The sequence below is a fragment of the Priapulus caudatus genome, unplaced genomic scaffold (genome assembly GCF_000485595.1).
Source record: "Priapulus caudatus unplaced genomic scaffold, Priapulus_caudatus-5.0.1 Scaffold251, whole genome shotgun sequence".
Lineage (NCBI taxonomy): Eukaryota > Metazoa > Priapulida > Priapulimorpha > Priapulimorphida > Priapulidae > Priapulus > Priapulus caudatus.
Genome location: NW_014577312.1, coordinates 149,883 through 167,927, shown reverse-complemented (window position 1 = coordinate 167,927; position 18,045 = coordinate 149,883). Strand labels below are relative to the sequence as shown.

Below are 18,045 nucleotides of genomic sequence, written 5' to 3'. Positions count from 1 at the left end.
CTCTCCACCATCACCCCGTACTCTCCACCATCACCCCGTACTCTCCACCATCACCCCGTACTCTCCACCATCACCTCGTACTCTCCACCATCACCCCGTACTCTCCACCACCACCCCGTACTCTCCACCATCACCCCGTACTCTCCACCATCCCCCCGTACTCTCCACCACCACCCCGTACTCTCCATCATCACTCCGTACTCTCCACCATCACCCCGTACTCTCCACCATCACCCCGTACTCTCCACCATCGCCCCGTACTCTCCACCATCACCCCGTACTCTCCACCATCACCCCGTACTCTCCACCATCACCCCGTACTNAACTAGGACTGTAGGACTGTAGCTAGAACTGTAGGACTGTAGCTAGAACTGTAGGACTGTAGCTAGGACTGTAACTAGGACTGTAGGACTGTAGCTAGAACTGTAGGACTGTAGCTAGAACTGTAGGACTGTAGCTAGGACTGTATGACTGTAGCTAAGACTGTATGACTGTAGCTAGGACTGTAGGACTGTAGCAAGGACTGTAACTAGGACTGTAGGACTGTAGCTAGAACTGTAGGACAGCAGTGTAGGACTAGAATTCCGAGCGTGAGGGATAGAAGACGTCTACTGAACCTGAAACTCGTTAGAGTAGGAATTTCAAACGCGTGAATTTTTGCGCAATGCTGGAATTTCTCAAGCAATGCCCGTTGTGGCGATGACCTATGTGAACTTACAACTATTTGTAGTTTTTCTGCGCAAGTTCTAAAATACAGTATCTTGGATCTAGCGTTCTATGCTTGATCATTAACCACGTAAAAGCGGGATGCGGAGGAACCTGTTCTAATAAATGATGTTAGCAACCGCTGTCCCAACTTAATGGGCAATTGCAGGTTTTTACGACGCTTCCAAGTCCGACTGCACGCCCATTTTTTACCTCGCGGTTGGCTTCCTTAATTTCGAAACGACGTGTAGACATATACATCTTCGCTACGCTGCAATTAAGATGCCACCGCAGCATCCCGCTGGCATTCAGGGATGAGGATGCTCAGACAACGCCCCTACACGCGCGCAGACACAACACGCGCAGGAGTTCACTGCTGGCTGACTCGTGCGCACACTTCCCGTTCAGTCGTACATTTACATCGCGTATGTAAACGTCATTACGCTATGTAACGCATATGTACGTTATGTAACGCATATGTACGTTATGTAACGCAAATATGTATGTTATGTACACACATATGTACTTAGTAACGCATATGTGATGTTAATGTAACGCCATATGACGTTATGTACACATATGTACGTATGTAACTTACATGGTAAGCGTTATGTAACAGCATATGTAATGTTATGTAACGGCCATATGTACGTTATGTAACACATATGTACGTTATGTAACGCATATGTACGTTATGTAACGCATATGTACGTTATGTAACACATATGTACGTTATGTAACGCATATGTATGTTATATAACGCATATGTATGTTATGTAACGCATATGTATGTTATATAACGCATATGTATGTTATGTAACGCATATGTATGTTATGTAACGCATATGTATGTTATGTAACACATATGTACGTTATGTAACGCATATGTATGTTATGTAACGCATATGTATGTTATGTGAACGCATATGTATGTTATATAACGCATATAGTAATGTATATAAGCATATGTATGTATATGGTAAGCCATATGTATGTTAATGTAACGCATATTATGTTATTGTAATCGCCATTATGTAATGTTATTGTACGCATGATGTATGTTATGTAACGCATATGATATGTTTATATAACCATATGTGATTTATGTAACGGCAATATGTATGTTATGTAACGCATATGTATGTTATGTAAAAAAACGCATATGTCCCGTTTTTAAAATGTTAACGCATATGTACGTTATTGTAACGCATATATATGTTATGTAACACATATGTACGTTATGTAACGCATATGTATGTTATGTAACGCATATGTATGTTATGTAATCGCATATGTATGATATGAACCATATGTATGTTATGGTAAACGCATTATGTACGTTATGTAACTGCATATGTACGTTAGTGTAACCAAATATGGTACGTTATGTAACGCATATATATGTTTATGTAACGCATATGTACGTTATGTAACGCATATGTACGTCATGTAACGCATATGTACGTATGTTACGTTATGCAATTACATTGCGTAAGTAAATTACGTATGTAATGCTACGTATGTCAAATCACGTCACGGGCTATTGCCTGAGTTCTGCACTCCATGACCAGGAGTTTAATAATGACAAATTCTCAAATGAATATTGACAATATTGATAATTTTGTCATTATGAACCCTGACATCACGTATGTTACGTACGTAAATACCAAACCAAACCAAACCACGTCAGGGGCTATTGCCCGAGTTCCGAAATCCCAGCGTCTGTATATCTGTCTGCGTTGAGGGGCAAGCGAGAGGATCAAGCGAGTTTCAGCGCGTGAAAATCGGTTCTCCCTCGGCCGGTTTCTTTCAGAGCAATAAGCGTTATTTTTGCATGCAGCATATCATAGCTGATTTTTTTGTCAAGCAATTTATTTCTACGTAGAGAACATTTTTTATTGAATTTAGTAGGGATTTTCGGTAAATCTTTTAGAATTTTAGTGTCTCATATAATTAGATAATTAGATAATTAGATAATTAGGTGAATATAAATCAGCGCTTCATCCGACCTCATTAAACGCTGCTAAGGACTACACACGTGGTGGTGGTATTACATGTAGTGCGGAATCACGGTATTACGGTACATGCATGTAGTACGGTATTACGGTGTAACAATAGTGTGGGGTAATACGGTAGTACGTGTAGTACGGTACGTGCAGTACGGTATACGGTAAAGCCTTAGGCGTCATCGTGTTGGTTTGCACGCTAGCGTAGCAGCGAGTGAAACCGAGTGATGACGGCACATCTCACGCGATCACTCCGTACTCTGCACACCACCACCAAGCCCCGTGACTGCTCGCACCATCGACGGAGTCGTACTGCTCCAGCATCACCTCGTACTTCCCACCCATCAGCCGTCGTACTCTCCACCATCACCTCGTACTCTCCACCATGCACCCCGTACTCTTCGACACCATAGCCCCGTACTCTCCACCATCGCCCCGTCTCATACACTCATCACCATCGTACTCTCGCACATCGCCCCGTACTCCATACTCACATCAGCCCCCCAGTACTCTCCACCATCACCCCGTACTCTCGCAGCGCATCACCCGGTACTCTCCACCATCACCCGTGTACTTCTCCACGCATCCATCCGCGTATCCTCTCCAGTCCAATCCACCCCGTACTCTCCACGCATCGCCCGTAACTCTCCAACCATCACCGTACTCTCCACCATCACCCCGTACTCTCCAAACCATCACCCCGTACTTCCCACCATCACCCCGTAACCTCAACACCATCGCCGCGCGTTACTCTGCCACCATCGCCCGCGTACTCTCCACGCACACCCGCGTACTCTCCACCCATCACCCCGTAGCTCTCGCACCCCACCCTTCCGTACTCTCACACACCCACCCCGTAACTCTCCCACCATCACGCCCGTACTATCGCACCATCGAACCCGTACTCCACCATCACCCCTCGTAACTCTCCACCATCCAGCCCCGTACTCAGTCCTACCATCAGCACCCCGCTACTCTCGCACCATCAACCACCGTACTCTCCAGCTCATCGCCCCGTACTCTCCACCAATCGCCGCCGTACCTCCACCAATCAACCATCGTAGCTCTCGCACCATCTCGTACTCTCCCACCATGCACCCCGTACTCCTGCCACCATCACCCCGTACTCTCCACCATCACCCCGTATCTCTCCACCATCCAACCCCGTACTCCTCAGCCATCACCGGCGCCCGTTACTCTCCACCATCCCGCAGCCCGTACTGGCTCCACCATCACCGGCCGTACTCGTCCACCATCTACGCGCACCGTAACTCTTCCACGCAGGTAGCACCTCGTACTCTTGCCACCATCGACCGCCGGTACGGTCTCCATCGCATCAACCCGATACTCGTCCACCATCACCCTGTAAGCTCTCCCCATCACCCCGTACTCGTCCACATCACCCCGTACTCTCCACACATCACCGTACTCTCTGCACCATCCCCAAGCGCCGTACCTCCGCACAATCACCGGTCGCGTACTCTCCACAAACACCCCGTACTCTCCACCATCAGCCCCGTACTCTCCAAGCCATCGCCCCGTACCTCCACACATCACTCACGTACCTCTAACATCACCCCGTACTCTCCACCATCAACCGCGTTACTCTCCACCATCAACCCCGTACCTCCAGCATCACCCCGTACTCTCGAGCACCCTCACCCCGTTATCCTCCACCATCACCCCCGTACTCTCCACCATCACCCCGTACTCTCCACCATCACCCGCGTACTCTCCAACCATACACCCGTACTCTCCACCATCACCTCGTACTCTCCACGCATCACTGTCCGTACTCTCCACCATCAACCAGCCGACTCCTCTCACATTCCACCCGTACTCTTCCACCATCACCTCGTACTCATCCACATTCAACTGCCGTACTGCTCCGACCATCACCCTCGTACTCTCTCCACCATCACGCCCGTACTCTCGCACCATCACGCCCCCGCCGTACTCTCCACGCATGTTCACCCCGGTACTATCCACCATCACCACGCCGTACTCTCCCACCATCACCTCCGTACTCTCCACCATCACAACCGCAGGCCACCGCCCCGTACTCTCGACACCATCACCCCGTACTCCCACCATCACCCCGTACTCTCCACACAATTACGTACTCTCCACCATCACCCCGTACTCTCCACCCATCACAGCTCGTACTCTCCTCCACCATCACCCCGTACTCTCGCACCATCACCCCGTACTCTCCACCATCACCTCGTACTCTCACCATCACCCCGTGACTCTGGTCCACCGATCACCGCCGTACTCTCCACCATCACCGTACCTTGCCACATGCACTCCACATGCCGCCCGTACTCTCACCATCTACCCCCGTACATCTCCACCATCCCTCTACTCTCCACCATCCCCCGTACCTCCACGCCATCACCACCGTACTCTGCCACCAACCACCCTCCGTACTCTCCACCATCACCCGCCGTTACTCTCCACGCATCACCCCGTAACTCGTCACAGCCATCACCCTGTACTCGTCCAGCGCATCACCCTGTATCTCCAACCATCGCAGAACCCGCCCCGCCGTACTCTCCACATCACCCCCCGTACTCTCTCACATCCCCTCGTATAGCTATCCCCAGTCACCCCGTACTCTCCACCATTGCCACCGCCCGTACCTCCACCATCACCGACCGTACCTCCACGCATACCCCGTACTCTCGGCACCATCGCCCCGTACTCTCCACCATACACCCCGTACTCTCTCCACCATCACCGACGCCCGTACTCTGCCACCACCACCCGTACTCTGCCACATCACCCCGCTTGCTCTCCATCCATCAGCCCCCCGATCTCCAGCCATCACCCCGTTACTCTCCACCATCACCGGGCCGTACTCTCCACATCAGCCGTACTCCTCCCCCATCACCGCCAACTCTCCACCATCACCCCGTACATCTCCACCATGCACCCGGCCTACTCTCGCACCACCACCCCCGTACATCCACCATCTACCCCGTCTCTCCACCATCACCGATCACCCGTACTTCCGACCATCACCCGTACTCTCCCACCATCACCCCGTACTCTCCAACCCATCACCCCGTACTCTCCACCATGCACCAGCGTTACTCTCCACCACACCCCGTACTCATCCACCATCACCCCGTACTCTCCCCCATCACCCCGTAACTCTCCACCACACCTGCGTACTCTCCATCATTCACCCCGTACTCTCCACCATCACCGTGTACTCTCCACGCATCAACCCCTACTCTCCACCATCACCCCCGTAATCTCCACTGCATACCCGTACCTCCCACCACACCCCGTACTCTCCAACCATCCCCCCCGAGTACTCTCCACCATCACCCCGTGCTCTCCACCATCACCCGGCCGCGTACTCTCCCCATCACACCCGTACTCTCCACCCATCACCCGCGTATCTCTCCACTATCAATCCGTATCTCCACCATCCCCCCGCGTAGCTCTCCACGCATCACCCCCGTACTCTCCACCATCCACCCGTATCCCACTCATCCCCCGTACTCTCACCATCACCCCGTACTCCACCACACCCCCGTACTCTCCACCCATCACCCCGTACTCTCCACCATCACTCCCGTACTCTCACCATCGCCCCCGTACTCTCCACCATCACCCCGTACCTCTCCACCATCACCCCGTACTCGTGCCACCAATCACCGCCGTACTGCTCTCACCATCACCGCCGCTCCGTCGAATGTTGTCTCTTCCGTACTCTCCACCACAAGACCCCACGTCTCTCTCACCATCACCCCGTACTCCTCTCACCATCACTCCGTAGCTCTCCACCATCAGCCCGTATCTCCAACCATCACCGCCGTACTCTCACACCCATCACGCTCCGTACTCCTCCACCATCACACCGTACTCTCCCACCATCACCCGCGTAATCTCTCCACATCACCGCCCCGTACTCTCCACCATCGCCGCGTACTCTCTCACCATCGCCCCGTACTCTCACGCATCCGCGCCGTACTCTCTCCACGCATCAACCCGTATTCTCGCACATCACCCGTACTCTCCACCATCATCAGACCCGGTACTTCTCCGCGCCCATCACCCCGTACATCTCCCACCATCACCCCGTACTCTCCACCCATCACCCCCCGTATCTCCAACCAGTCCCCACCGTACTCTCCACCATCCCCCCCGTACTCTCCACCATGCCACCGCCGTACTCTCTCCACCATCACCGCCGTACTCTCACCATCACCCCGTACTCCCACCATCACGCCGTACTCTCGAACACCATCGACCACCCGTACTCTGCCACACCGTCACGCCTCCGTACACTCTCCACCATCCCGTACTCCCACCAGTCCCCCCGTACTCTGCCACCATCACCCGTACTCTCCACATCACCCCGTAGCTCTCCACACATCACCCGCGGTACTCTCCAACCATCAACGCCGTACTCTCGCACCATCACCCCGTACTTCGTCCACATCACCAACGTACTCTCCCCATCCCCGTATCTCCACAATCAGCCCCGTACTCATCCCACCATCAGACCCGTACTCTCCACATGCACCTGTACTCTCCGCACCATCACCCCGGTACTCTCACACCGATCACCCTTGTACTCTCCCACCATCACCCGTACTCTCCAACCATCACGACCCGTACTGCATCCACCACCACCCCGTACTCTCCACCATCAACCCCGAGTCCGTTACTCTCATCCGCCATCACCCCGTACTTTCCACCATCACCCCGTACTCTCCGCCATCGATGCCAACCAGCCGTACTACCACCATCACCCGTACTCTCCACCCATCACGCCCGTACTCTCCACCATCACCCCGTAATCTCCACCATCACCTCGTACTCTTCCACCATCACCGCCCGTACTCTCTCCATCCCATCCACCCCGTACTCTCCACCATCCCCGCCGTACTCTCCACCATCGCCCGTACTCTCCGCCACGCCCGTAGCTCATCCGCCATCACTCCGTACTGCGTCGCCACCATCACCCGTCCCTCCACCATCCACCCCGCCGTACTCTCCACACACGCCCGTACTCTCCACAATCACCCCGTACTCTCCACCATCACCTCTCCCGGTACTGCTCCAACCATCACTCCCGTACTCTCCACCATCACCCGTACTCTCGACCATCAGCCCGCGTACTCTCCACATCGCCCCCCGTACTCTGCCAAACCATCCATAAACCCGTACTCTCCACCATTCCCGTACTCTCCACCATCACTCGGGCCTGCGCGTATCTCCACCATCACCCCGACTCTCCACGCATCGCCCCGTACTCTCCACCATCACCCGTACTGCTCTCCACCTCACCTCGTACTCTCGCACCATCACCCCCGTACCTCCACCATCACCGCCCGTTAGCTCTCTTCCATCAATCACCCCGTGACTCTCCACCAATCACCCGTACTGCCCACCATCCACCCCGTAGCTCATCCACCAATCACACCCGTACTCTCCAGCCATCACCTCCGTAGCTCTCCACCCATCACACCCGTACCTCTCCACCATCACCAGCCCCGTACGTCTCCACATCACCCCGTATGCTCCACCATCACCCGTACTCTCCACCATCACCTCGTACTCTCACCATCACGATACGCGTACTCTCCACGACATCGCCACCGTACTCTCCACCTATCACGCGCCCCGTACTCTACATCATGCACCCTGTCCCCGTACTCTCCACCAGCAGCTCGTACTCTCCACCACCCCCCGTACTATCCACGCATCACCCGTACTCTGCCATCATCCCCGACCGTAACTGCTCCAACCTATCAACCCCGTACTCTCCGCCGCACGAAACACCACGATCTCGGAGAGAGCCGAGAACATTTCCAGGTCATATTGCACATGTGACTCGGCCGGAGAACGGTCTGTTTATTTTAAAAAGCCGCCGCAATGCAATAGCTCCGGATAGGTAAACACGGGCGCAATTTCCGCGGAGTCGAACCGCGCCCAGTTTTGATGAACTCCAACCACCAGACGCTGAGGCACACGCGGTGCGGCGTCCTTCAAGCTTTTACCTGATTACTCAGTGCTGGTTAACCGTACTCAGACCCCCCTGTTTCACGTACGATTGCGTTAGCGCGAAGGTAGAATGTTTTCATTAGCTATAGCCAGTTTGGTTAGCCTCTTTCTCGTTACACATACATCCTGATCGTTTCTTTATGATGCCGCCGAACCGCCGTTGTCAATTAAAATCAATTAAAATTACCTCATTTATACTTACGAATTACATTTTGGAGGTAACTTATTAGCAGGAGCATATAGCATCTATTATTATCAACTCCTGATATTAGTTGAACAAGACGTCATTCTAATCGCGCGGGGCCACAATTGTCTTATAGGGTAATGGATAGCACATGGGAAAAGTTTGGTTCTTTTATCCGGAATGTCCCCATCATTTTGTTTAACCACCTGACTATTATGATCAGCTTAGTTGAAGAGAACAGATGGAAGGATGCGCAGCTCACGCGTCATCGCTATCAGTGACCCGTGAAAGCAGCAGCGGGCCCCCTACTTACGACTCGACACTCGCGGCCTCGCGCAAGAATTCGGTGAAAAACGTTACTTTCATCAGCGCAACCCTAATCTGCACGACGTCTGAGGCCACACCACGCACCGCACCGCACCTTTACTTGACCATCACAGCGTAATTGACGCGTCCTTCCCGAAAACCGCACAAATCCGCTCTTTATTTGGAATCGCCTTTTTCGAGCGCGTCCCGCCCAGTAGCGTGTAGAACCCACGCGGCGGCTGCTGCGGCGAGGACCGACCTTGTTTTCCGCACCTGAGCACAGCTTAAGCAACTTACGCGAGTAACGCAATCCACGTGCGAGCGCGCAAAAATCGCTTAATTTTGCAGCATTTGCAGCGTCCCCGCCCCCCGAGCCATCGCGCCGGGACCTCGCCAATTCACCACGGATGAGAAAGCTGAGGATGCTGAGGGATGCGGAGGGATGCTGGGGATGCTGACACGCAAAGACGTGAAGCCCTAACACGTGCTCACGCCGTGACTCATGCAGCCTCCGCGGGTATTTCCGTCCCGCCGCTCCAGCTTACCATGTCTCACTCGCTCAACGCCTCTTCCTAGTTTTGTCTACCTTAAATACATCCACGGTAGGGTTATTTATCATACGGCCTCCCTCGGCTGTACCGGTGAAGGCACCACGATATGGCGGTGCATTTTAATAACACTACAGCGCGCCCGTATTATACAACCCGTCTCGTATTCGCCCCTAAAACTATGCTTGCCACTTAAATTGCTTGCCAGGGCACGAGAAAACAATTTTGCCGAAATAGAAATGTTGACGTGAGGTGAAGCCTTTGCTATAGCAGCCAGCACTTAGTCTGCCGGCTGTCGGAGTACGGTTCACAACCACAACCACAGTACACCAGCCGCGTGTGAGCATGCAGGAAATAACCAAGACGTAGTTCGTTCTTCGTGTACTTGTTACGGGGAAACTTTGTTTCCACAAAGCTCTCTATTACAATGTTTTGTAGATTTCAATGTTGTCGATGTTTGTGAGGCCGTACACGACAGATCGGACTGACCAAAGAATTGGGATTCGGTGTTCGAGCAGGTTTCGTAAACGGACTTCCTGATATACCCTCACTTATCCCTTGTTTACCCCAGCACGCACAGTACCTATACCCCAGCCGAACCACTCCTCAATAACTTCACGTAATTATTTAACGTAATTTTACGTAATTAATTAAGCCGACCTGACAAAGTCCTGTACCTGGCAAGCTTGTTGAAATTAGTTTGCTGAAATTTGCAGAAATTGTTGAAATTTAGCGCTTTCGAAATTAATTTGCATTTACCTGACTACATGCGTTGAACAAACGGTAACAAAAAGCCCTACTAAAATACCGAGAAGCACGAAATAGACTTCACGAAGTAGACTTCACCAAATAGAAGTCGAATAGTGGAGCAGTTTCGGGGAGGGGGGGTGCAAAAAACTTCGTAGACGAGTTCGACACTTAAAATATAGTCTCTGTAAGAACACGTGATACGAGGTGGTGCTCAGTGCATGCGGACATCGATTCACCAACGTATGCCAGCAGCGATACAAAGATCCCCCATAAAACCTGACATCGTTTTTCTTTGTCGTACATATGATCTTTTGCAAAACGCTTAGGGAGTCGCATTAAGCCTAGCGCAGACGTGCGATTTTTTCATGCAACTTGACAGCGATCCTAGAATCGCTGCAAAAATTGCTGTGAAATCGCTACGTCTGCGGGAATGTGCAACTGCAACCCGTAGCTATTCTGGTCGCTTGCGACGAGTTGCAAGAAATCGAACTTATTTGAATTTGTGCGACTCGTCGCTCTCAATATCTCCTAAATTGCTCTAAAATTACTCGGAAATCGCATGTGTGCGCACACGCGGTGACACATCGACCGATCACTTGCGGTTGCGGGTTGCAACGACGAGCAACCAAAAATCGCAGGTCTGCGCTAGGCTTCATAGGGGGTCGCGTTACTCTTCCTGTTCTACTTTCGGACACGTCGGCTTGCATCTGAGTCACTACGCGTTTTTGTGCATGTGTTAATTTTGTAACCGGATAGAACTTGTTTCTGATATTAGCATTTCCGGGACTGTTTTCTATATTATCAAGAGATATCAAATAATTATTATTTAGTATTATTAGCTCTTAATATTATGTAATATATAAGGCCGTACGGGATTTTGACAGACTCACTGCGTACGCCTTGTCCACGTCTGTGGAAATATTTGGGAAATATTTGTGACGCTTACTGCACTATTTGCCGGAGAGCAATTAATTGAGCGTTTTACAATTAATTGGCTCTGACAATTAGATATGGAATGTTTTCATGTATATGCACCTCGCATAGTTTTTGTCCCGCTCACCTCACAGCTCTCAGCTCTACCTAGGTGCACAGTTTCACCTGTTTAATCACAACTGTACCTGGGTGTTCACGGCTCTACCTGGATGTTCACAGCTCTACCTGAATGTTCACAGCTCTACCTGGGTGTTCACGGCTCTAGATGGATGTTCACATCTGTCCCTGGGTGTTCACGGCTCTACCTGGGTGTTCACGGTTCTACCTGGGTGTTCACATCTCTACCTGGATGTTCACATCTCTACCTGGGTGTTCACAGCTCTACCTGGGTGTTCACATCTCTACCTGGGTGTTCACGGCTCTACCTGGATGTTCACAGCTCTACCTGGATGTTCACAGCTCTACCTGGATGTTCACATCTCCACCTGGATGTTCACAGCTCTACCTGGATGTTCACAACTCTACCTGGATGTTCACAGCTCTACGTGGTTGCCTACATCTTTTCTTGCTTGCTCGCAACATCAGTTCTCTGGTTGCGCTTAATTTACTCTGGTGGCGAATTCAGTCACGTGCGTTCACTCGCACATTCCGAGCAAAAAGCCGGACGATGCAAATACTGCGAAATGTTGGCATGTGGGTTTTACGGAACGACAGGCAACACTGCAGTCTTTGTTGAGCTTAATTTTGCGTGACTGGGTCAAGAGGCATTGCAAGTTTACCAGGGGGAGTTTGTAAGAACTGCGTAGCCGTCAGGGGAAGTGTGAAAACAAGGTGTCGGTGGTTCACTGATTTCCGACTCCATCGCACAACAACCGATCGACGAAGAACACCATGCATGCAGTCGCGCGCGGTGAATTACAATTTCCTCGACACAGTTGCCAAAAATCTGATTGAAAAGCCACGCGCATATTCTCACACGCCAGTTATACGGCAGTAAATGGAAGGCCGGAATGCACTGAGCCTGACCCCGGCTAGATCGCCTTCTCCACATGTACGCGTATCGTTTACAACGCACCATCGCGACGCTTTGTATTTCCTATTGTCGGCAACAAATTCGACAAATACCTACGTAATGACACAAGCCTTCATGTGCCGTACCCACAGTTTTTTTCAAGGAGCAGGGGGGGGGACAATTGGCAGCACCCCGAGAAAAATGTCGCGTCGGGGGAAAAAAGAACGCATTATGTTATCCGCGTTGGCTCTGCTGCCTCACTTACGCCCGACTATCAAAGCCGTTTTTTATATTTGTTTTCGAGTCGCCATTTTTTAAAATCACACCTGGCAAGCCAGCGCCGGTTGACGAAAGAAGAAGGGCGAGTGATTATTCTGCGCGAGCGATCGCGTAACTTGTTCGTAGACACCATGCCGATGGAGATGGCCCGATCTCATACATATGTAAATATGTATGTATGTGAATGAGATATGAACGTACATATCTTAAACTACCTGCGTGCCAATTTTCATAGTTTATTGCGCAATTATATCCCTTAGCTTCTTATATCCCTTCCTCCATCTATCTGTGAATACCTCGCCTAACACCGTCTGTCTATTCCGTACATGTTTCCCACACCAGTCTATAATGCACTATAAAAGAATTCTGTACCCATAGGTGTGTGGAACGGGTCTCTCTAAACAGCTCGCAGTGCAGCTAAACAGAATGTGTAGCTCTTTGTAATGCGAAGAAGGCATGGTTACATCGTACACCGAAAGTGAGACCCATTCAGCAAAGCAAACTCAACCCGAACTCATTAGAAGTAAATTTCATGATTTGTTGATTCACTTTTTTAGGGTATCAAAAAAAAGCTTGTCAAATGTCTTACAACTGTGTAACACAAGGTTGCGGCCACGCAGTTAGAGAACTCGATCACTTTTGCTACCGATGTCTCACCAATTACTACGGTCGTTTGTGAATTCGACATGTGTGCCTGTACAGCAGCAACAGAGAAAACCATAATCCAAAGTACCGAGTCCCCACATTATACCCTACAGTACACTGACACCCCACAGTCCCACACCCCTACCCCGAAAGTACTACGTTCACAGTACACAGTTACGCTGACAGGGTCTATGTCTACCTGGGTACTGCCGGACACTGCGGCTGCTGTTGTCAATAACAACAATCAATAATATCAACAATTAACAAACAATAATGGCAGCAACAATAACAGCAGTTAGTAGCAACAACAGCAGCAGCCGCAGTGTCTGGCAATACACAGGGAGACATAGCCCTTATGAGCCCCAGTTACGTGGCTACGTGCGCAGGTTGGTATCAACTCTGTACACGTCTGTGGCACTATACTGTTTCGCATGACTGCTCGCGTCACAGCGTGTCAATGATGTCTGCACGAGCAAAACGTCCGCTTCCTGTATGATGAACGACTCAGACGGATTGCAATACTCTGATATTGAGATATATATATAACTATGAAATCAGCCGGACATCAGATGGTGAATAATGACTATTCTAACTTCTAATTGACAATTTCTAATACGACCGGAAGAGACAGAGTAAGGACCAGTGAGCAGAAGACGCATGAGTTTGTGTAAATTATTATTTTTATTCACATCAAACTGTTAAGATAAAATGTGGTGAAATTCAGCATCCAATACGTGCCGAACTCCTTTGCCGTTATTCGCCCTTGACGGACATGGATCGGATGTTTTGATCACTGCCTTTCATAATGTATTCATACTGGATAGTTACCGATGTAAGGCGCTAATTAGGACAAATAATATAATCACTCTCTATCACATCTATCTAAAGTGAGGTATATTTCATTATAACCAAGCTAAAAGTTTGAATTTTGCCACTGCCCCCACCCACCATCCTTCCAAGTTCCAGGTGAACACCCTGCGGATTTTCGATTAGCCTACTATGAGTTGAATGAAAAATCTACCCTGACATCTGTAAACTTGGCCTGGTACTGCGTTACAGTTTGAATTTTGTCTCTGTCTCCCCCGCACCCAATCTTCCCAGGTGAACACCCTACGGACTTAGATTAGCTTACTATTAGCTGAATTGGTCGCTATAGCTAGGTCGAGTGTAGTGTAGTGACCCAAGAAGAAGAAGAAGAAGAAGAAGAAGAAGTTGAATGAGAAACCTACCCTGACATCTGTAAACTTGGCCTGGTACTGCGTCATAGGCTCGACAACGCTGTCTTGTAGTGTCTTCATGTAGTCGACCCAGATCTCGAGTGATTTCTGTGAGGCTTCCTCGATTACATTATGCTCAACCCACTCCGGTTCATGAACCTCCGCCAGTGCATCATAGAGAGACTTGGCAGACATCTCCATGGCTACAACACAACAAACCTTCATAAGCAGCTGCTTCATCACCATAGCAACAACAAACCTTCATCACCAGCTGCATCCTCACCATAGCAACAACAAACCTTCATCACCAGCTGCATCCTCACCATAGCAACAACAAACCTTCATCACCAGCTGCAGACATCTCCATGGCAACAACACAACAACGCTTCATCACTAGCTGCATCATCACCATGGTAATAACACAACAAACCTTCATCAGCAGCTACATCATCTCCATGGCAACAACACAACAGACTTTCATCACTAGCTGCATCATCTCCATGGCAACAACACAACACACCTTCATCATCAGCTGCATCATCACCATGGCAACATCACAACAAACTGCCACCAACTGCGTCGTCTGTCATCAACTGTCATCGTTATCGGATCATGACAAGTTGGCAACGACACCGAAGACACCACACTACAAAACATCGCCACCCTCATCGTTGCCATGGCAACACGAGTAGAAAAAAACAATACCAATGCTTTATCATTTCCATGGTTATGACATTTCAAATCCTCATTATCATAATCATCTCCTCATGTACGAACTCAAACTTGAAGGTGAATTTTAATTAGAATCAATAGAAATAATAATCCACGAAATGTTATTACGATTTTTAGATCAGTTTGATGATTGAATTAGGATTGAATAAATATCCATACGTTATTTTAAGACACGTACGGTAAAATGCCTGTACAGAATTGTACATGTTCCCTAACACTGTTCATAGGCTATAACGTATCTACGGTATACTCATCTAATTATTTTGCAGCACTTGTTGTTAATTAGTATTTTCTTTAATTATGACACTTCCCGCGACTTATTTTTTACCATCATTCCTGTGTCTACATTAAGTAGAGCATGACTCACACGTTTACTTAAGAACTTACATGATGATCCACCCACCCCTATGATCGAATTTTACATGCGTTCCCAGAAATCAATAGGTTTATCTCAAACAGATGTCTTCGTTCGACTTTTTAATAATTATTACAGCTAACAGCGGTTTCATCCACACGAAAGAGAGGAACTGATTTATTATGTCTTTTTTTTCTACCTAAAAAGAAAGCTACCTTAGAGAAAGCTATTTTCGAGCACGCACTATACCTCCATTACATACATGCAGTCAGGAACAGCAGCGAGTACGGTACGTGTATAAATATACATGCTACGGAGCAACAAGGCTACCCAGTCCAGGTTACCAATACGGCCATATTCTACAGTGCAGGAAACGGTAGTGCAATCAGTAACCAGAAATAAACCTACTTTCGCTGTGTAACATATGTTACAGCTGGACTGTACAATTAAATCGAGAATCTATGCGTACATATACATTACTAGGCCCGTTGAGAAACTCAATGAACTTTACATCCTTTTCTTCGCGGGAAACATTTTTTCCGTTTTACACTCTTTTGTTTTTGCATCCTACATTCTACCCGTTTTCTCATCGTCGTCTGTTCATTGCTGATTCTGTCGCAAGGTCATTGCAGAAGAGGGAGCGTCTGTATATTCTCCCTACTAAAACTTAAACGCCCCCCTTCCGCATATAATTTATACAGGTGTAATACTGAGTTCTTAACCGTCTGTTATCCGTGATCGTTAGTGGTCGGCGTATACGAGTAGAGCTATCATTTTTATTATTAATATTTCCGTAATACACAAGCAGCATCGGCACATGCATTACGAATATTCTGAAACCCACGGTAAACGTAGGGAGAGAGGGGGGGGGTGGCATGCGATTCGACATTGTTTTTCTATCACATTGTTTTTGTTTGGAAGCGAGCGAGAGCGCATTAGTTTATTTTCAGACGCTATTTTAAAACGCGGGTCTGGTTGGTATACCCGTGCAAAGATCGGGAACGCTTCGATATAGGGGCGGTTCTCGAGCATGCACCAACGCAAAGAAACGCGATGTGTCATAAATGCACTGGAACACTACACCGTACATCGGTATTTGCCGATAGACGGACTCCAGAGATAGTTGTTAAGATCAACCACGGTTGTTTTTAGGGATTGGAGTCCGTCTAGCCAGCCGATTAAAAACGAAAAAAAAAAATCAACAAAAATCGGAGCGCCTACTGGTTCTGGTGTTAATCAAAATTTCGCGTTTTTGTTGGAATATAGTCGGATTCCTTTAGAAAGCTGTGTGGAGCCATACAACTTGCAACGTTTTTACCTATCAGTAGGCATCTTCCTTACATTATATTACATATCGCCCTTTTGTGACGAGTAAAGAATGAAGCTAGCTAACTGTACGTCTACACTAGAATAGATATCGAGTCCTAAGGTGGCTGTACCTACAGTTGCAAGAACTACTGCATCGATATAACCGTATCTACCATAATGATGGTGTTAATAGAAGATTTGTTTATTGAACTAAACTTGGTTACGTTGCTCGGGTTATTGCCTATTAGTATTACATGAACGCGTATAGATGATATCAGGAGTGAATAATAGAGATTCTCTATTATTCACTCCTGATGTGGTCCGTGTTTTAATTCTTTTAAATCTACACTATGTAACCACCCTAACCCTAAATCTTACCTTTGACTGAGCTGACATATCTCCTGATTTCCTTCGAAAGATTATTAGCTGATGCCTGCTGCTTGGCGAAGTTGCCCACGTATGTCTCAAAGCCCTCATCGCGTGTTTTGTCCGCCTTGCCTAGCGTCTGGAAAAGCTGCAAAATAGAACAACAAATCTGCGTTAGTCGTCAGTGAGCATGTATCAAACATACCTTCTACAAACTGCAATGATAACAGTAAGGATACCTATCAAATATACATCACATACCTTCTACACACTGCTATGATAACAGTAAGGATACCTATCAAATATACATCACATACCTTCTACATGCTGCAATAATAACAGTAGTGATATACCTATCAAATATACATCACATATACCTTCTACAATCTACACACTGCAATGATAACAGTAGTGATATACCTATCAAATATACATCACATGCCTTCTACACACTGCTATATATATATGATAACAGTAGTGATACCTGATGAAATATACATCCCACATTCACCAGTATCTATTTCCATTCACACTCGCCACTCCCACCTGCTATCACTATGAAACTTAACATACCCTCCGGCCCCTACCACCTATCACCACACCCTCACCCACCATTGCCACTCCCACCCACTATCACAACACCTCTCACGACAACCACACCCATCCACAACCACT

At 48.7% G+C, this 18,045-nt stretch overlaps 1 protein-coding gene across 1 annotated transcript in view; it reads right to left on the bottom strand.

The window, feature by feature from the left end:
- Positions 1-18,045, bottom strand: part of LOC106808061 (bridging integrator 2-like) — a gene marked incomplete in the record, with an annotated part of 86,291 nt that overhangs the window by 33,700 nt on the left and 34,546 nt on the right. Inside the window, 2 exon segments of the mRNA XM_014810619.1 lie at positions 14,622-14,812; positions 17,383-17,518. Of these exon segments, the coding sequence (XP_014666105.1) occupies positions 14,622-14,812; positions 17,383-17,518 (327 nt within the window).